The sequence below is a fragment of the Triplophysa dalaica genome, chromosome 19, assembly GCF_015846415.1.
Source record: "Triplophysa dalaica isolate WHDGS20190420 chromosome 19, ASM1584641v1, whole genome shotgun sequence".
NCBI lineage: Eukaryota > Metazoa > Chordata > Actinopteri > Cypriniformes > Nemacheilidae > Triplophysa > Triplophysa dalaica.
Window position 1 is genome coordinate 8,485,523 of NC_079560.1, and position 20,502 is coordinate 8,506,024.

Here is a 20,502-nt window from a genome sequence, read left to right on the forward strand (position 1 = left end):
AATCCTTTAGGTATAAACTATTATCATTCGGTAATTTATTAGGTTTGTCATCAAAGAATTTCTTATTTGTAATTTTGACTTTTGATACTTTGTGTATGACTTAATGGGATATATGTGTTTTTCTTATGTAGTTTATGTATCTCTTTTACCTTGTGTTTTTTATCTGTATTAGTTTCAAGTGGAATGGACAACATCTCCACCTTCTCCTCGTTCTCTCTCACAGCTTTTAATGACTCCAGCACATCCAGGATTACTATATTCTCTTTTGCACTTCCAGGATATGTCTTGACTATTTTTGTCAATTCACTCTTAATTTTGATCATTGTTCTGGATAAAGTTCTCCACCAGCCAATGTATATATTTGTATGTAATTTATGTATAAATGGATTATATGGAGCCACAGGATTTTATCCACCCTTTTTATATTATTTACTTATCAAAACACATGTTATCTCTCTGGAAGAATGTGTTATCCAAAGTTTTGTCATTTTCACGTATGCACTCGGTGAGTTTACTAATCTGAGTGTTATGGCATTTGATAGGTATTTAGCTATATGTAGACCGCTGTACTACCACACTGTTATGACATCTGTGACTGTTTGGAGACTGCTGACTTTCATTTGGATGTTTCCTTGCTTCACTGCAATATTGATAATAATGATGGCTCTCAGGTATCCACTATGCATGAACCAGATAGACAAACTGTACTGCGAGACCTGGATTTTAGAAAGGCTTGCGTGTCAAGTCGATACTGCTCAGTTTGTCATTAGTGGAATTTTTACATGTGCTTTAAATGTTCTGATATGGTTTGTGTTTTGTTCTTATGTAAAAATAATCATTGCTTGTAAGCACTCTGTGCAAAATCACAAGAAGTTCATGACCACCTGTCTTCCACATTTGGTAGCTTTTTCAAATTATGTGTTGTGGTCACTTATTAATTCTCTATATGCTCGGTTTGGAATTGACAACATGTCTCAGGCTTTTAAAAACTTCCTGTCAGTTTCCTATTTGGTTGTTCCTCCTTTGGTCAATCCTTTAATCTATGGAGTAGTATTAACTCCAATTAGAATGAAGGCAAAGTATGTATTCCGAAGATTAAAGATTAGATAAGGCATTTGTATTAAGAAATTGATTTGTGCTCGTTAAATAATTATAAGTAATATAATAATTAAGTATGGGCTGCATACTTTCTGGGGATCAATGACTGTTATAATAAATATTAAAATGCAAATTATGAGATTGTGGTTAAACTGTTAACTGTAAAACACTGTAAAAAATGTTTTAATCCTTGCTGTACGTCATGTCATTTTTCTAAATTCATTACACTTTGCTTCCATGTAGTCTACTGTACTTAATTCAGCTGTAAAAAAATATCACTTTCTCCCTTACAACTTTTAAATAAATGATAGGCTATGTTAATGTTTTATTTCACAAATCTTCATTTCTGTATTTATGTGTGACCTGCAATGAACGTGACATGTGAATTTATTTTTTCATTCCTTTGTACAGAATTTGGCCCTGTCAGTGCATATGGTTGAATTTACATTGTAATGTTACATTGTTTTCCATTTTGCCAGTTCCGGCATATCCCGATATTTCTGCAGCTTATGGTTATATAAAGAATGTTATTTATCACTTGGTTCATGTCATTTTAAGCAGTACTTTTATTGTTTATTTACTGTTTATTTGTGTGAATATGCATAAAAAAAATGATGACAGCCTACATCTGCTTTTAGGGAGAACTATATGATATATCTTTAAAGCAATTATAACAAATCACAAGGACTGTTTTACATGCATTAATGCAGCGTTGAATTTTCAAACATCATTCAGAATATCACACTATAACTCAGCTGAAAATTGTAAAAATGTAATAATTTGGTGCCATCTTCTGGTGAAAGCTTATATACCACCGCTTCTTTTTTACAGGGAAGCCTAATATAATTGATGAACGATTTTAACCAACTGTAAATGATTTTTCTTTGTTTGTGTTTTAACATTTTCTGTTCTCCAAGAGACATTCAAATTCATGTCAAAGGATGAACATTATGCAGTAGTAATCTTTTATGCAGTCAGACTTTGGTGATCTGTTCAGATTAAACAAATAGCAGATCCATAGTTTTACATATCAATTAAAGTTAATATGTTAAAAAATTGCAAGTTTTCACATCGGTGAGAAACTGAAGGTGAACAAGTAATTTGCAAGATGCTCTTGCAACACCTCATAAAACACATTTCAGATCAGGGTTTGATCTTCCAAATGCAGTGCAAGCAAAACAAACATGACACATGATACTTTTTTCATTTTTGGACTAGTTTATGTGCATTAAACAAAACACATACTGTAGTGGCGGCTTCCCGGACAGAGATCTTAAACCAGGACTAGGCCTTAGTTAATTAAAAAACATACTTTTCAAAAAACATTACTGTGTGCATCTTGAGACAAAACAATTGAACATATATATTGTAAGATATTTCAGAATGAGTTGTTTATGATCAAGACACACATTGAAGTTACTAACATTTAAGCCCTGTCTGGCAAACCACCCCTTAAAAGTGTAGTTTGACTTATTGCTGTTAGAAAATGTCTTGACATTTATATATTAGCACACAATTTTTCCCTATACAGTATACTTGCACTCTTTTTTAATATAACCAAAGAACAGTTTACAAAACAAATAGAGGAATCTTTCAGTGAAGATTGCTGAGACACTTAAATACGGCCAGGCCATCAGGATAAGCATGTGTTTTAAATCAGGAGATCTTTTCATTGACGTTGATAATTTACATCAGCGTGATGGTGCTCTGCTGTGAATGCCTCCTCTTATAGTTGCATACTTTCTGACTACACTAAATACCAACCTGGTCTCTAAATACAATTAAGAACAATGTGTTCTTTCATTCTTCTGCATAATTTAATTTTGAATTGAATTCTGATTGGAGTGGCTTTAATTGAGTCACTCCTCCTTCCAGAGTCACTTGCAAAATAAGATCCAGCCTGACCAGAACGCTGTGACAACTTTGGAATACCATAATCCCAGGAAAGCACCATGAAACCTCAGTGTATCCTTGTGCTGGTTCTCCTGGTCATCTTAGCAGTGCACAGTAAGTTTGCTTGCATTTTAAAAAAGACTTTTTGAAACTGTTAGGAATTTACTTGATTTTGTAAACTTGAAGTTTCTGTTCACATACCCAGGCCAAAAATGAGCAATGATATAGTGATGTTTAGTCGAAGTGACAGTAATATTTTGTGATGGACAAGGACAAAACAGCAAATTCTAGAAGTTTAGCTGATTTTCCAGATTGTTTTCATCTGTCAGTTTTGATCGGTATGGAGCTAAAACATTTAATTTTAACATCAAAGGTAAAGTGAATGAGGCTGTGTCGTTTCCCTGGGGCTGTGCTAGCCTCAGCGGAGTCTGCAGACAAGGAAAATGTCTGCCTTCAGAACTGTACTTTGGACCATTCGGCTGTGGCACAGGGTTCCAGTAAGTTCCAATATTAGAAACACACACATGCATGGTCCATTTTAATGTTAATACATAAATAACACAGTAATATTCTGTCGCATTATTATACTTCACATCAAATAACCTGTTAAAAAATATAATTGTTTTTGCTACTGGTTTGTTTCTTTCCAGATGCTGCGTGTCACATTTTCTATGAGAACTGACAGTGAAATAAGGCAGTGACAGCAGATTCAACAATGTGAATTCAATATTTTCTGTGATCGGTTTCTGTCTGTTCTGTAATTCAACACATGCCTAAATATTTATGCATGCAAATGCACAGAGATATGTCTCAGATGCCTGAGAACGGGCCTTGCCCTAAGGTTCACAGATTTGAAATGCTTGTGTATCACTTATTGTCATATAACAGCACCGGTCGCGTGATCTACAAAAGAATTTTGATTAGATAATCCTGTTTCAAGGAGCCATGTTGTTCATGACCTGGAACAATTGTATCCAGGCTCTATAATCTACAGTCTGTAAACTATAGACTATTTTGGTGTGTACATTTAAAAGCACTGATGGAATAATAAACTAGGGGCTGTTGTTTAGTTTTGGTGAATGTGTAAAAACCAAGCTCTTAAACCATAATTGTTGAAGACTTCTCAATAAAACCCTCATGTGTTTGTCATGTGAACTGCATTCTGGGAGGTTTTTTTATGTTGCATTTGTTTGGCTTTGTAAACTAACATAAAGATAAGTAAATGTGCAGTTAAAATAAGTAAATAACTAAGCAAATTAAACAAAAGATCCTATTTTTGTAGGAATTCAAAACAGTTTAAACCAATCGTTGAATACTGGTTAACAATTTAGTTAGACAGTCACAGAGAATAATAATTTTATAAAGAAAATAAATATGTACTTTTTGTATTTATTTTTGTATTTTGGCCAACTGTTTTATTGTCATAGTCTCTCAAAGGGTATGTCTTTCATATATAATATTAAATATCAAATAAAATGCTGTTCGTAATGAGACAGCATAAATTCAGATAAATGATAAAGATCATTCAATTATACATGTATGGTCTCTTACCATAAATGCTAATCTGAACATCCTAAAGCATATGGTAGGCTAATACAGGATTTTTTAATTGCCTCAAATACAACAGGCTACATCAGATTAAAGGAGAAAAAAACACAACTTTGCATAAAGTTAAGTGCTTTTAAACATTACATGTTATCCATTACAATGTTAAAATATAGGCTATTTTAAAATCATTATTGAAATTTGAATGCTTTGGTTTACATAAGGCCATTTTGTTATTTTGTATGTATATAGCATTTACTTAATACAATAAATAACTGTATAATGTACTCTTCTTTACTTCCTAAATTATTGTTTAAAATAAATCATGTTTAAAATAGCCTACACCCATTTCTACCATACTTTCAAATTTTCTACTAACATTATTTTCTAAATCTTTCCAAAATGTTCATGAATAGATGCAATGGTAAAAAAAATTAAATTATTTTTCCTGCCCACAAAATTCACAGGTGTGAATGTAAGGTAGTTGTCGTCATGTGAAGCGTCCCACTGATGACTCTCTATCCCACGTGACCGGAAGAAAGTAGTGTTCCGCAGCGGTTCCCGCGTTTGTTGTAGTTCAATAACAAGCGTGTAGTAGAAGCTGCAGGCGAGCAGAAGAAGAAACAAGAAGAAGCTGCAGGCATTTCCGATATGGATGATCTGTATTTGGACAATATTGACGAATTCATTAATGATCAGAATAAGATCGTAAGTTGCTTTTAATGATGACTCCGTTCTTATCATTTGCAAATGTGAGATGCTTGTTTAAATATCTTACAAGAGCGTGTTAGCGCTGATTCCTCCCATGACGTTATAACGTTAACTTTTACTCATAAATAATGCAAATGTAGACTTAAAAAACACTTATTTTGGAAAATCAAGCTGAAAAATACATCTTATTCTGTGTTGTAGATGAGGTAGCTCTGTTTGTAAACTGATTAATAAAAAATATTAAACCTATGAACCTGTCTTCGTTTATATTTCAGGTTACCTACAAATGGCTCAGTTTAACTCTTGGGGTTCACGTGAACACGGCCAAACAGTAAGTAAAGTCCTCTCCTAACTGTAATGTACTCAGGCAGACGGTCGTGTTGGACTGTAAACGTGTGATATTGTTGCAGAATGCTGTATCATTACTTGGAGAAGAAACGCAAGGAAAGTTCAGGATGTCCTCTTCATGCCACCTATCTCATAACTGGCAAATGTGTTGAAAATGGCAGCACGGTAAGAATCATTACTGAATGCCCAAATTGTACACAAATGTTCCCTTGCATTACCTTTGCTTTCATCTAAAGTGACTCGCAGTTTTAATATAATTTGCTTTCATGTGTTCCCTGGAAATCGAACCCATTAACTTTGCACTGTTAAACCGATTGAGCTACAGGAACTCTTCTTTCTCTTGTATTTTAGTGTCATAAAGTCTCAGTAGTTCGCGAGGACAAGCTTGAGGGTAAGATTGACGTTTTTGTATCTCATCTCACAGTTTCCTCTTGTAATAAATCCCTTAAAATAAGACAGTGTTTTTTTGCTGTCATATATTCCAATAGATAACTTCAGATTATTGAAAAATATCTGCTGCAATTGATACCTGGTTCCAATGCAGGAAAAAATGTGCAATTATGCTTTGTTTTTTCTTCTTCTTTGAACAGCTGTCAAAGCAAAAATGGATATTACCATCAGCGTGCATGTGTACAGTCTTCAGAGAGCAGAGCTTAAGGATAGTGCTCCGCTTTACAGTACAGACTATGATGCTCTTAAGGAGAATATGAAGAACTGCAACAAGTATGTGGTCATGATATAACCTATGATGCAACAAAATATGCAAACTGCTTATTCTTCTTTTATCCCCCTTCAGGTACAGTGCTATACGATGTACTGCTGCAGTCCCCATTTCTTCTGCAGAGCTTCAGCAGAGGGAGTTGGCTTCAGTCCCTCCAGCTCAGAAGGAAGCCAGTAAACCTGACCTAAATGAAAACACTTCAGCTACCTCCAAAACCAGCGCTAAACAGCCCGCAGGCATCATGGGAATGTTTGCGAGCAAAAGCACTCCTAAGATCCAAGAATCCAGCAAGGAAGTAAAAACAGAGCAGAAAGATGATTCTTCCGTGGTAAGCACGCATTTCCACTGTGTAATGTAGATGGCACACGAGATTGTGTGTGAAAAATTTAATAGTTGCATGTGTTTCAGGTTGAAACATCAAAAACCAAACCAACCTCTAAAACAAACCCCATGAGTAACTTTTTCGGGAAGTCTGCCCAGAGTGAGTACTGTTTCACTTTTTAACCAAACTGCCAGTCACAGAATCAAACTGAATTATACAGAATTGAAACACATTTTCGGTTTGATGTTTAGAAAAGGCAGAAGAAAAGCCCAACAAAAGCATCAAAGAAGAAAAAGACGGAGCCACAACATCATCTGCTACCGAGAGCAAGAAGTCTCAGAATTCTCCCAAGTCTGGATGTGGCATTAAGGAAGAACCAACCAAGGTGTCAAAGTCTTTTAAGAATGAATTCGAAGACACTTGCAAGTAAGATTTACGACTATTTCATCAATTTTAAAAAGCTTTTTTATGTTTCAAACGTTTTGACAGGTGTCATTATTTGTCAGAAAACAGTACGCCTAAGGTTAATTAATTGTTAGTAGTAATCTATTTTTAGTATGTGGGTTTTAAATATGCATTTGACGTTTTCATGACAATATTCTAGACGATTGTCTATACTTGTGGTATATTTCTCTTACTTACAAGTTGATGTAAATGATTGTTTCCTTTAAGTAAAACGAAGCGGCCAGAGGTGCTGGACAGCGATGATGAGAACATGGAGAGTCAGCAGAAAAAGAGACGTAGGATAAAGAAGCCCCGGCCAGACAGCAGTGATGATGAGGGTAGGGAGGAGTCAAGGAAACAATGCAACAGGCTAAAGTCTTGCTTTGCAGACTCGAAACAATCCAGATGAGGCTCTCTGTATCCAAAAGTGAAGAAAAACCAAGAAATCGGTTTTCCCTGTCGGCAGAGAGCTAACTTTTGTTGCCAGTGGCTGTGTGTTGAGTTATTTTGAGGGGACAGCAAATTTACACTGTTATACAAGCTGTACACTCACTACTTTACATTGCAACAAAGTTTAATTTCTTCAGTGTTGTCACATTAAAGATATAATTAAATACTTACAGAAATGTGAGGGGTGTACTCACTTCTGTGAGATACTGTATATGTATGTAATATGTCTCTGCTCAATCTCCTTTGCCAGTTGTGCCAGATTCTCCACCTGTGCCTAATGTACAGACACCCAGCCCCAAAAAACAAGTGAAAAGAGAGGCAGTTTCACAGAAAGAAGTAAGAATCTTTTTTTAATAAGCACTCTTAAGTCCAAACATGCTCACGATACAGCGTACAATTTATACACCATTAGCCACAACAAATGCAATGGTACAATCAAACAGATGTCCTGAAGCCGAACCATTGGTGTAAATTGTTCGGAATTGTCATTGATTGTGATTCTGCCTTTTTCAGGAGAGCTCGGAAGTGAAGAGGAGGAAAAGGAGGCGTGTTTTAAAGTCCACCACATTTGTTGATGAAGAAGGAGAATTCGGTGAGCATAATTTTTAGTTTATTGAAAAGCCCATGAGGATAATTTTATAATTTCTGAGAACGCAAACACCTAGCCATGACTAATTGGCCCCTTTTGAAAGAAATTATTATGACTATAAATGAAGTGCATACAGCAGAGACTGTAGTAGAATGAGAAGTGGGTTGCGGGTTGATTTCTGTGTTTAATGGTCCATGAGAGACTGTGCAGAAGTTACTTTTAAAATAACCTTCATGGAGTTATGTTTCTACTTGGCATAACTACTTGTAATTTTACGAATTCCTCAGAATTTTAACTCTATGGGGTACATTTTAAAGTTGAATTTTGTTTACTGTTTGTATTTGCATGCTTGATGGACTAGCCTCTATCAATGAAAAAATGCAAAAGAGATTGCCTAAGTCTAGTCATACCAGTAGCCTCAAAAAGATCAGATTTATACTGTGGGTGTTAAACAATTAATTGCATCCAGAATAAAAATTAGTTAACATAATGTATGTCTGTGTACTGTGCATATTAATTTCGTTTCTAAATTCACAAAACGCACACATACATGTGTATATATATTTAGAAAATATCAAATATGTACCTGTATTTTTTTAAGTTTAAAAATACTTTAAATTAACTACATGTGTATTATTTTGTATATGTTATATTTTAAATATGTGCATGTTTGTGTATGTTTTATATAAAACAATATATGCACAGTACACAAAGATACATTATGTAAAGACAAACTTGGTTCCCTATAGCAAAGCAATGCTCTTTAGGGTGACTCAGGATACAGCCCCCTAGAGTCTCCCAGAGTTATGACAGGAAAAATCAATGACATTGGGAGAAAATCACTACAGAATGAGTAACTAATGTCTCTGTTTTCTAGTGACTGAGAAAGGTTATGTAAGCGAGTCTTACTCTGAGAGTGAAGAATCTGAACCCAACAGTAAAGTCAAAGAGTCTGTCTCACTCAAGCAGTCATTTGGAAAAAAGGAGGATGTGAATAAAGAAAAGAGCCAAAAGAAACCTGCAGCACCATCTAACAAAGCAAGGAAGCAACCGTCCATCATGGGATTTTTCCAGAAGAAATGATTTTTGCATTCTTTGAACTTCATAGCACTTGGTGGTCTGCAGTGATGTACCTGCATTTCACATGAACCACATGAGTTGAATTAAAAGGCTCCAAAGAGAAATCAACACTTCTACATTTACATGCTGAACTGACAGATTTTTTTAACTTAAGTCATACCTACCAACACTTGACTGTGTTTCTCTGATGATGCTGAACGTGTTTACTGGAAACTGCCCTTATTTTACAATTCATGTTACATAACAATCAGAAGATTGTCAGGCCTATTTAGCTCTTTTCTTTGACAATTTTTTGAATGTTGCTGGATAATAAATCACAATTTATAATAATTTTCCACCTGTATTGTCTTTAAAGAATAATTATTCATTGTGACATTTATGCATAGTATGTGCAATCCCCTGGGCTCAAACCCATGACCACTGAGCTACAGGAGAGCTTATTCATAAATATCACGACCGATTGATTGATATGAAACTTTGCAAAAAACAAATTTTTATTCCTGATTGGTTCCTATAGGTCTTGGATATTTGTTTAACATTATTTGTTTTCGCCTCCGAGCATCTTATTTCAGCGTGACATCAGTTTTTAAAATCATGTTATAGTTGATCCTGGATATTTTGACTTATCAAAACAAAACCTACAGTGTTGGAATGGCATGCATTTTGGAATCAGTACAAGCTCCTCTGATCCACTGCCATAGACTTTCAGATTGAGCATTTTGTGCCAAACCATCATTCCCCAACAAACTCTTTTTATCTTTTCAAAAGCGTTTTAAAAAGTGTCTGTTCGAGTCATAGTTTTGTGCAGCCGAATGCGAGCAGAACAATGTGTTCTTATTTGCAATGTGCACGATTTCAGTTTTATTCTGCTTTCATATATACTCAGATGTGGTATGCCTTTTCAGCCCAGGTGGAATAAATCAATAGGATTTTCTAAATATAAAGTTCAAGTATATTTCAAGTAATGCCACATTATTGAATTCAATCTGCCCTTGAGCCATCTGCAAAGCCATTAAATATGACAAAACTCCAGTGCTTTTATATATTGTGCTGCATTGTCAGCTTTCCCTTCATGTAGACTTAAAACACACATCTAACGAAAGCTTTCTTTGGGGGTTTTTGGATGTTCTGCATACAAAACAGGATCTTGTAAAGTTAAAACGTATTCATTAGAGAAAGACATTACAATGGGTTTCTGTATTGTTCCTCTGGCTCTTACACAATATTCACATTAGATGAGTTACATATTTGAACCCTTGCCTTTGCTTTTCACATTATCCTGATGTAATTGAGTAGTTGCAAATAATTAAACCTCAACTAGATAGAGAAGCTCTATCACAACTTTTCTCAAGTCGTGCAATCAATGTTTATCATGTCTAGATTTTCTTTAAAAAAGTTTTACAGACCTCCATAAAACTGTATTAATTATAAAACAATTAATACAGAGTGAATCTATGAAGGTGCCTTGAAGTCAAATGAGAGAATTCTCCTCATGGGGATGGAGTTTTGCTTTGTAGATGAATGCCACCAGCACATCAAACATCATAACTCAAACATTCAGCAGTGATTTATTTCTCCGAATCCCCTCCTGCTTCTCATGCATAGCTCTTAAAGAATAAATCATTGTGTATTTATTGAAAGCAGATTCTTACATGGTCATCTGACTGGGTGATATAACCTCTTGTCTGAAACACCACTCCTCTTTGTCAAAACAGGAAAGTATGCAAGACGTGATTGGAAAAGGCAGGGAATGCATCACCTCTTACGGGTTTGATTTCTTACGGGCTATTTCTAGGGCGTGTGGTACCTCACATCTGGACCTGTCTTCATGCTATCATGCGTCAAAACGTGTCTGTTTACGATTACCAAATGGAACCGGTGGTCTTATGAATACAAACCCTGATTACATCTACAACACTTCACTTCATCATTCATCATCATGTCACATTAGCCATATGACTACCATCCATCACGTGTTGATGTGGTGTACACATAATTAATGACAAAGACAGACAAGTCTGTTCTCACTTATTTAGGGCCTTTTGGGAAATATTCTTAATTCATATTAACTACATTTTGCATTTAAACTTCTCATGGGGTTTAGTGATCATAATATCATCATATGTATGCAACATAAACCTTTCTAAATTAACATCAGTCTGCTGCATTTGTATTACCACATTACAATTGTTTTTCCTCAAACAGAAGGGATCAGGACAAGATGATGCACGTCTGGATTGTTCACAATTGACTGCTCAGTATTGGATGATAGATTTATGGCTAAAATGATGAGGGAAAGGGGAAAAACAGCACTGTGGAGACTTCTCATGTATTGTGATGGCACATTTATTCAGAGCTTACATGAACATCTTAATCAGCTATGAAAGCAAACACATCCATCAGAGTGAATTATATTACTTTCTAAGCTGTTGCTTAGAAACTGTGAACCTGTCAGGCACCGTGCTGAGCAGCCGTTGCTGGCCGTTGCATTTTATTCACTTTGATTCTCTGAAAGCTGATATTCAAGGCTGATGAAAATGCAGTCTGTTACTGTATCTGTTACGAGCATACTTACAAGAGTCTCTCGACCCAGACTTCTCTCAGTAAATGGAGAAAGAAATTTTTGAATGGATATTCTATTAATTTATAAATGAAACACAGTGTGGGATTTTAACATAAATCATTTGCGTTCTATGTATTGTAAAGTCAAATATCATCTGCACAGAAATGTTAATATGAACACCAGGGCCACATCTTTACACAAGATTACGTCCTTAAAGTCTGGACATTTGTTGTGTTGATGAATTATTTTAATAAAGAACTGGCCAGTGGTGCAGAAAAAAGATGCCAATGGCTGTGGTTTGGGCGGATGGACACAGCATGGGCTGCCAGATGACCTTGTAACAATGCGACACACACCCAGGTCTGATCAACCTGAGGTGGGCCTCCCTTGTCTCAGGGGTTCTTGTGACAAAGGGCCGAAACACCCAATGAGGCTGACGTGCACAACTGACGATGTGTCGCATTGATGGGAATCATACAAAGGGCATTATCAGCAGCACATCACCATCCTGCACTCGGGATAATGTGATGAAATTGGGACACACAACTCATTAGATGTCTCTCTGATAATGGCAAGGAAAGGTAAGTATGCTATGTATTTCTATAATAATTTATCTCCTGAACACAGAGGGAGCCTACCCGATGAACCAGTGAAACCTCAGACCTTCTTTCCTCAATTCATATTCTTGACTGCTTTCTCCTGCATAAGGCGTGGGAAATGTCCTATTGGGCAATTCAACTGTGCTGAAATAGTGGGATTATAACTCCTAGTCCTATTAAGCGAATAAATATATATATATATATATTTTATCTGCTTTTGAAGTGTCATCCATCAGCTATTTCAAACCCAAAATGACACATTGGTATTTTATTTTCTTAAAGGTAACAGTTCACCCAAATATGAACATTCTTTCTGTATTTACTTGTTATACCAAATGTTAATAAAAATGTTTTTATAAAAATGTCCATCACTGAAGCCAACGGATAGCTGTGTAAATAATATAATATTTGAGCATTTAGCAAAATTGAAGACAAAACAAGCATTTCTGAGCACTACATTCAAATAAGGTGACACATCGATAACATAAAATCTCACATGGTCTATTTCAATATGTCACTATATTTTGAACTTAAAGATGTTTTCACCATATAAATCATTGTCTCATACATGCCTATTGTTTCACTTTTTAAAGCTTTAACTTTTTTTTAAGGATATTTTTGATAATGGACATATCTGCTTTTGGAGCTTTTAGATTTAGGGATCAAAATTTGTATAAGTTATAGATAACTTTATTGACATCCCATTGTTGTTCAACTTAAAGTGATAGTTCACCCAAAAATGAAAATTGTGTCATCATTTATTCACTTTCTTGTCATTTCAAATTTATGACTTTCTTTCTTCGACATAACAAAAAAGAAGATATATTGAAAAACTTAATTGAACAGCACTGGCCCCTATTCACTTCTATTGTATGGACACAGAACCAATGCAAGTAAATGGGGGCAAGTTAACAACGTTCTTCAAAATATCTTCTTTTGTGTTGTGCGGAAGAAAGAAAGACATACAGGTTTGAAAAGATGAGAGGGTGAGTTAATGATGACAGAAATATCATTTTGGGTGAACTATCACTTTGAGAATGGAAATATGCCCACGCCATCCCTTGTATAAGTTAATTAAAGAATTACATTTTGGGGTGAAATATTCTTTTAAAAATAAAACATGCATAATGAAACGCAGTAACTAAAACAAAATTAACCACAAATAAATATTAAGATCCATTAACACTTCAACATGCAACAATGGGAAAGATGGCCGAGCAGGAAAACTCACACAGAGAGCTGACCCATTCACACAGAGAACTGCCCCCAGCTGCTCAGACTGACTGAGCCAAGACTGAGCATGCATCGCTGAATGTCATTTAGTGGCAATTCAAAACCTTTAGCCAAAAATAAAGAGACCAAGTAGGTGCCAACCCACAGCAAAGAGAAATTAGTTTAACAGCACTGTTGTTAGTCCTAGACAGCTAGCCGTGTCAAGAAAAAGGATCTTAACAATCTCTCAAGCTGTGCTGAAGAAACCAAAGACTTCTATGATAGAAAGTCAGAGATTTCAATATGAACTTGAACATTTCTCAACAAATTCACCAGATAATCTGAGCTACATTTTTCGTATTTTTAAGTTTGTTTAGTTTTGGCTGTGTTATTTTTTTTGTTATGGCATGTGTTAAACCCCAGGCAACTCTTTTAAATCAACACGGACATTATTAAAAGTTGAGCCAAATTAATGTAATGTTTTGCACATTACAATAGACTCTTTGTAGAACACCGATGTTGGTCTGTCCAACCCTCCTCTTAAACTAACATACACAAAGACAGAAAATGAAATAGGAGCACAAAGCAAAATCCCCTTGTTTCCTCCAAGCCTCTCAAAGAGAACAAATGGCCAGAAACTGTTAGACCCAACAGCCAGCAGAAATAATTCACAGCTTCATTGTGTGACTATTAAGGTCTGCAACTGAGGGGCTTCTGTTTCAAAATATTTTTTCAGGCCTTCAGTGAGAGATGAGCAGCACCGTCTGGCACTTTGTGTGCGGCCAGTACAATGTCCCATTGTGACAGAGGAGGAAAGTGGGCTTTTAGGATCTGGAGAGAGAGAGGATATTAGTCACAACTCCCTGAACTGCCCCAGTCTGGGTTAGGCAGCCGGTCTTGGCTCTTTGTGATGAGCGTTACAGTGGAATAAAGGATGTCTACATGTTCTAGCAGTAACGGCAGGTCTGTCATGATGCTTTAGGAAATGTGATGTGCCGTAACAGGTTTCCACTCATTTATGCCATAATTGTTCATTTCAGCTTAAAGAAAACATCCCCTAAAACTTCTCACAGAATTTAGTTACATTAATGCTTAATACGCTGCGACAGTATGTTTGCCTTCTCATAGACTTTTTGGCAAAAAAATCACATTAAATTTGACTAAAATATCGATTATTACATTATTGTGTGGAAAATGGGTTAATACTTCAAAATATTTATTTACCCATCCTATTATAAAATGTAATCTTATACCTACCTCATAGCTTCCCAGGTGTAAAAAGTGCACTAAAATAAACTTAAATGTATTTTAAGTGCTCTAATTTCACAAACACATTTTCTACTTATACAAAATATTGTCTTTAGTTTTTTTTCTAAGACAACCATAAGATCTAAGTGTACTCAACTGTGCTATTTTGAGACACCATGAATAGTAGTAGTAATGACTATATTTTAAGTATGTTAAGTACGAACTTAATGTGTAAATATAGAGCGCTTTAAGTACACTTATGGGAGTCAAGTAAGTGTATTTAAATAAAGTGTATTTTACTGCTCTTTTTTACCTGGGTTTTAATATGCAACCTATAATTATGGCTTACAAACTATGAATCATTTCATACTTACTCGTATTTGGCTTTTATAACAACAATAGAAGACAAACTAGAAGAAAAAATAGACATATATTTTGTGCAACCGAGCTTTCTATTGCAGCGTATTAAAGGAAGCTTAAACAAGTTTGTACATGCTTCAAAGAATAGTCATATTGTCGTCTTGGGGCAGCCTTGTATTTCTAAAACCATACATTTTTATTAAATGAAAAAAACACCACTTTAAATACTGGTTAAACCCACAAATAAACATGAAGTGTGATCAATGATTTATGGAAAAAATTAGATGCAAGGTTTCTGCCTGAAAGCGAAGATATAATATTTCATATGGGTTAGTCTTAACCCCAGGAAACCAATATTTTAAACATTTTAAATGCATGGGTGTCATACATAACCAGATCAATATACACACTTCATACATGTCAAAGAAAACGCTCTGCAGAGAAGAAAGGCAATAACATCCAATTAAAGAAAAATGTTGGCTGCTTTGAATTTAAATAAATAGTGTATTTTTTAGTTTATCCATGATACTTATGACTGTTGTATAGCTGAAAAATGTGGCCTACGTCAACTTTATAAAAGCATTCCGGCCAACAAGCTGTCATAATCACCCTCCGTCTTCCCATTTATGTACATACAGATAATAATAAAGACAGTAACATGCATTCCCACACTTTTTCTCTCAAACGTGCATTTTTCAGCAACACAAAAAAAGTAATGACTGACCTCAGCCCGGTTCAGTAAAAAGGAAAGGTCTTACAAAGAACTCTGGGATGTCAAACTCATAAAGGCTTGTGCTGGACTGACTCATAGTAATAAAGGAGATCTTTAGACTACCTGCTGCCAGCATCTGGTTTTGTGCTACATGCACATTGTGTGAGGGTTTGGATATGTGTGCTCTTCTGCTAATAAAATGGGTGTCAGGAAGCAGGATGGCACAGTGCAAGAGATTCAGATGGAGACTAAGAAGCACAAAGACGGTCCAGCTGTTCAGGGTTTAAGTATTTCACCACTTCCTTGATCCCATCTTCACAGCTCTGAGTCTTACTGAAATCCTTCTGCTTCTCTTCCTCCTCTTTGAACTTTCTCCAGGTGTCTGTGTAAAAGCAGTAAATGCTTTAAATAAACCAAGAACAGTTAAGTTAGGTAAAATACCTTTGTCTGGCACCTCAACTGCTGTAAAGGAACAGTCCACCGCAAAAATGCAACAAACCTTTAAATTATTTTTATGTCAGATGTTCAAGAGAGTTCCTTTGGTCTCTACATTCTCATATTCCTTAACAGCTGAATGTTCTCTGAGCTCAATAGTTTAAATTGGCCCAAGTAGCCTTTCAGTTTCCAAATCTGTTTAAAACATACTGTGTAGGCTGACATTGAGGAATAAGCAATACCCTTTACTCACTGTAAGGCTTTGAGCGGTTTTAAAACAAATCTGTTTAATTGAGTTATCCTAGGATTCAATTTAAACTCAATTTCAGAAATAGTATCAAGTTTCAAAATACACTGTGGAGTTGTACCATGTATCGAATGACTTTCCTTCTATCATACCGAAAACGTATCCGAATGGAAAATCGATTTGAAATATAACTTAACAAACCTTCATCCAATGTAGTAAGTAAGATGTAATTTTCTGGATGCTCTATGAGGTCTTTTTTCTGAACATCACCAGTCTCCACTAGATGCAAAACACCTGCAAAGATCAGTAGACCGTTTAAAGGTGCTGTGTGTAATTTTTGAAGCATCTATTGACATAAATGCTTTATAATAGACATAACTAGATTTCTTCAGAGGTGTATAAAGACCTTACATAACGAATCATTCTGTTTTTATTACCTTAGAATGAGAAATTTCTATCTACATACATTGTGCGTCCCCTTACATGGAATTCCCCATGTTGTTTCTACAATAGCCCTAAACGGACAAACTGCTCTACAGAACACGTTTCATAAATATGTTATCTCCTTCGGCAAAGAAACAGAAACGTGATGACATCTTAGTTCTGTGTATGCCCCGGTAGTGCTTCGATAGGGAGGGGTAGAGGTCACAACCTCACCACTTGATGCCACTAAATATCATACACTGGACTTTTAAGTGTCCAACAGTGAATTCAAACTGTATAGCGGCATCATTCTCTAGTTGAGGTGTGTACCAATGCCATATCTAAAAATACCCCACACACACTCTAAATGACACTCTATTAAAACTTGATAAAAGCTTATGTGCAGCATTACCTTCAACGGTTTTCCAGACTTGCACCTCTACTTCTGTGGCTCCATGCCTCTCTATAGCAATCCTCCGCACTTTGTCTTCTGACTGAGAAGCAGATGAGGACATAACTTTATACACCAGCAGACTGTTTTTGTCTTGACCGAGGAAGCAGTCAGTTCTGTTGCCTTCTGCTTTGAGCTCTGTAAGTTCAAGTTAAATAAGAAATAACGCAATGATAAAACATGGTGACCTCTTAAAGCGATAGTTCATTAAAATGAAGATTATTTTCCCATTTACTCACTGTCATCTCATTCCAAACTTTCTTTCTTTTGCAGAACACAAAAGAAGATATTTTGAAAAACATTATTAACTAACGTCATTGGTCGCCATTGACTTTCGCTTTGTAAACAGAAAAACCACTGAGATATTTCTCATAATATCTTCTTTTGTTTTTTCCAATAGGGTGAATTAATGATAACAGAATTTTTGTTTTTGAATCAACTATCACTTTTTTTTTGATTGACTAGAGCCCAACTTCTTTAAAATAATACCTGATAGGTAGTTGCTAACATTTTAATACGCAACCATTTATAACCCTACCTGGACAGATCTTACAGCATTTCCCTTCTATCTTAATGGGATGTTGGCATGGATACTGGGTGGGACATGTGATGCGTTTGCACTCTTGAAAGCTGTCCCTGCAGGTGCACAGAATGCAATCCAAAACCCTTCCGAGCACCGGGTGCCACACGTCACCATGAGAGTATGTCTTGCCACTGTACACACAAGCTAAGAGAAAGTTAAAAAAAAAGGACTTTTTGACAATCAATTTATCTAAATACAAAGAATTTCCCAAACCGCCCCTTTAAAATGCACCTCTATGATGTTTGCGCTGTAAAAGAATCTTAACAGTCGTTTCAGAACCTCCTTTGATGTGTAACGTCGGTAGATTGAGACTCCTGGAGTTGAGGCCTCGCAGTGTTGATGGTGTGGCCCTAACTGAACGGCCCCTGACCTTTTCCGCAGCACAGTGATCCACAGAATGCCTCTAGTGTTTCGGGATACACAAACGCCAATATTGTAACAATGGACTTGAACATCATACTGTTAAAAAGGTCATTTATGCAGCTTATTATGAATGAAAATATCAAACTAATGGTTTAAGAAGTTCAAAGAATTCTTGAAATACATACGACTCCTCTGTTCAGCTGCTGTCCTCCTTCCCCAAATGACGCAGAATTTAAATGAATTGCACCCTCTGTTCATTCAAGGGAAAAAATATTTCATCCACCTTATAAGATTTGAAATCATAATGTTCACATTTTAACTGTTCAAATGACTAAATGCATCTAAGTAATATTCGCAACCTATAATATCACTACCATGCGAGAAATAAATTCCATTTATAATGTTACCTTTGCACACCAAGCAGCAGGTATCTGGTACAGAAACTGGAGACAAGCATGTAATAGGCTGACAGGTTTTCAGTCCACAGAATATATTTCCATTCTTTCATGAAACAAATGAGCAGAGAGAGTAAAAAAATCCGAAATCCTCATGTAATTTATTTAAATTGTTTGAAAGCAGCAATGCAATATCAGTCCCTATTGCACATTAGAACTTCTGCACATCATAAGTTTTTCTTTTCAATATCTATTTCTACTGTTACTGAAGATTTAGGCCTACATTTATATCTGCTTTCTCATATTGTCTTTCATTGCAGACACACCTTCAAAAGAACCAACAGGGAGAAATAAGAATGGTCAGGATTTCTTTAACTGAGTTCAGACTCAGATGTTTTTTTATTCCTGAGAGATATGCAACAGAAGTGTATACAAACTTACAGAGCAAGTGCACATGACACATTGGTTGGACTGGCGGGATGGGAAGAGCTCATGATTTGTAAATGTTTCCCCGGTCTGGTACATAGTTCCATTATACCTACAGGTTTTAACCGGTGCCCGGAGACCAGCAGGAGTCCGGTGCTCATCTGGGATTATGTAAAAAGTTGGTCAGAAAATTTAAATATAGAAATGGTTAAACAGTACATCAGAAGACAGTAAGTAAAAAAAGATTGCAGAATGCATGCAACATAATATCTGTATCAATGACTACTAAAGCTGTAAGGAGTAATATTATACCTGCACAACGAGGGCAACATTGCTGTGAATTGGTCACCGGATTTTCACATCGTAGAACAGGGCACTTGATGGTGTTGCATTTCACATGGCCAGACTACAAGCAGTTACAAGGTATATAAGACCAGCCAGAAGGTAAACACATTAGGCCTACATATACTGTAGTAGGTGGGGCTGACGCGCGCGTGCGCATGCACATAGACGCTCTACTGAAGAAGGCGCACATAGCTTATAGAGACTTTATGTAAAATACAGCATTTTAAGTGAAAGGCACATCGTGTGCGACTGTATCCCCTTTACACTAAAACCCTAAAACACAATGCAAACAGTAATAAAGGCTCGTAATGTGGGTACGTACTTCTGTGCAAGTACAACGCATGCAGAAGATGAATCCAAAGGGCTCCAGATAGGGATGCCAGCTATCTCCTTGCCTGTACAGCTTCTCTTTAAAAGTGCAAAACACGCCCGACACTACATGCAACACAGAGACATTCGTGTATTACATTACTTACAATAACTGGAATGATGTGATGTTTAAATGGCGTTAAACACGGGTAGCTAATTACAATAAAAACAACTTAACAACATAAGTTTTGTGCTTCTGTTTTATGTAACTAATGTTCTTGCGGAAGTATGCACGTAAGTGTAATACTCAATATTAATAAAATACTCTGTGATGTAAGGACAGTGACTTACTTTTTCCAGGTCGCATCGCCTCCGTTTCACCCAGAACAAACCATCGCATTATGACCAAAACGAAAAGATGTTCTAAGTAAATCATCCTTTTCTTCATATTCAAGAAACTGGGTAGGATTGTCTTCCAAAAACTTCTTTGCACTTGAACGCAGACTCTCACAGCGCGCCTCTGCTGCGCTTCGAGATTTTATCAAAAGCGCCTCCTACAGGAAAACCAACATATAGGTTGCTTTTCTCAATATTATTGTCATTCATTATAAATCGTATAGTTCAGTACAC

At 36.0% G+C, this 20,502-nt stretch overlaps 4 protein-coding genes across 5 annotated transcripts; 3 read left to right on the forward strand and 1 right to left on the reverse strand.

Moving 5' to 3' along the window:
* Positions 1-183: 183 nt before the first annotated feature.
* LOC130408325 (olfactory receptor 2K2-like) lies at positions 184-1,110 on the forward strand. The gene has a single exon (XM_056731815.1). The coding sequence runs from the start codon at positions 184-186 to the stop codon at positions 1,108-1,110; it is 927 nt and encodes a 308-aa protein (XP_056587793.1).
* A 1,909-nt stretch (positions 1,111-3,019) lies between these two features.
* defbl1 (defensin, beta-like 1) lies at positions 3,020-4,031 on the forward strand. Its single transcript, XM_056731664.1, has 3 exons — positions 3,020-3,105; positions 3,365-3,488; positions 3,642-4,031. Exons 1-3 carry the CDS (start codon positions 3,051-3,053, stop codon positions 3,664-3,666), a joined length of 204 nt encoding a protein of 67 aa, XP_056587642.1. The 5' UTR covers positions 3,020-3,050; the 3' UTR covers positions 3,667-4,031.
* Positions 4,032-5,103: 1,072 nt separating this feature from the next.
* Positions 5,104-10,114, forward strand: pold3 (polymerase (DNA-directed), delta 3, accessory subunit). The gene is made up of 12 exons (XM_056731313.1): positions 5,104-5,244; positions 5,523-5,578; positions 5,658-5,760; positions 5,947-5,986; positions 6,186-6,318; positions 6,392-6,644; positions 6,725-6,797; positions 6,890-7,064; positions 7,311-7,420; positions 7,783-7,868; positions 8,046-8,124; positions 8,999-10,114. Exons 1-12 carry the CDS (start codon positions 5,188-5,190, stop codon positions 9,202-9,204), a joined length of 1,371 nt encoding a protein of 456 aa, XP_056587291.1. The 5' UTR covers positions 5,104-5,187; the 3' UTR covers positions 9,205-10,114.
* A 5,230-nt stretch (positions 10,115-15,344) lies between these two features.
* On the reverse strand, positions 15,345-20,359 carry chrdl2 (chordin-like 2). 2 transcript variants are annotated; one of them, XM_056730171.1, is made up of 11 exons: positions 20,224-20,359; positions 19,886-19,998; positions 19,234-19,379; positions 19,076-19,118; positions 18,805-18,898; positions 18,583-18,647; positions 18,266-18,437; positions 17,990-18,178; positions 17,413-17,589; positions 16,779-16,871; positions 15,345-16,277 (listed from the first exon to the last, which is right to left on the reverse strand). In XM_056730171.1, the coding sequence occupies exons 1-11, from the start codon at positions 20,318-20,320 to the stop codon at positions 16,144-16,146; spliced, it is 1,323 nt and encodes a 440-aa protein (XP_056586149.1). In that variant the 5' UTR covers positions 20,321-20,359; the 3' UTR covers positions 15,345-16,143. The 2 variants fall into 2 exon arrangements, with proteins under 2 accessions (XP_056586149.1, XP_056586148.1); XM_056730170.1 differs by lacking the exon at positions 19,076-19,118 and adding an exon at positions 19,531-19,624.
* Positions 20,360-20,502: the final 143 nt, after the last annotated feature.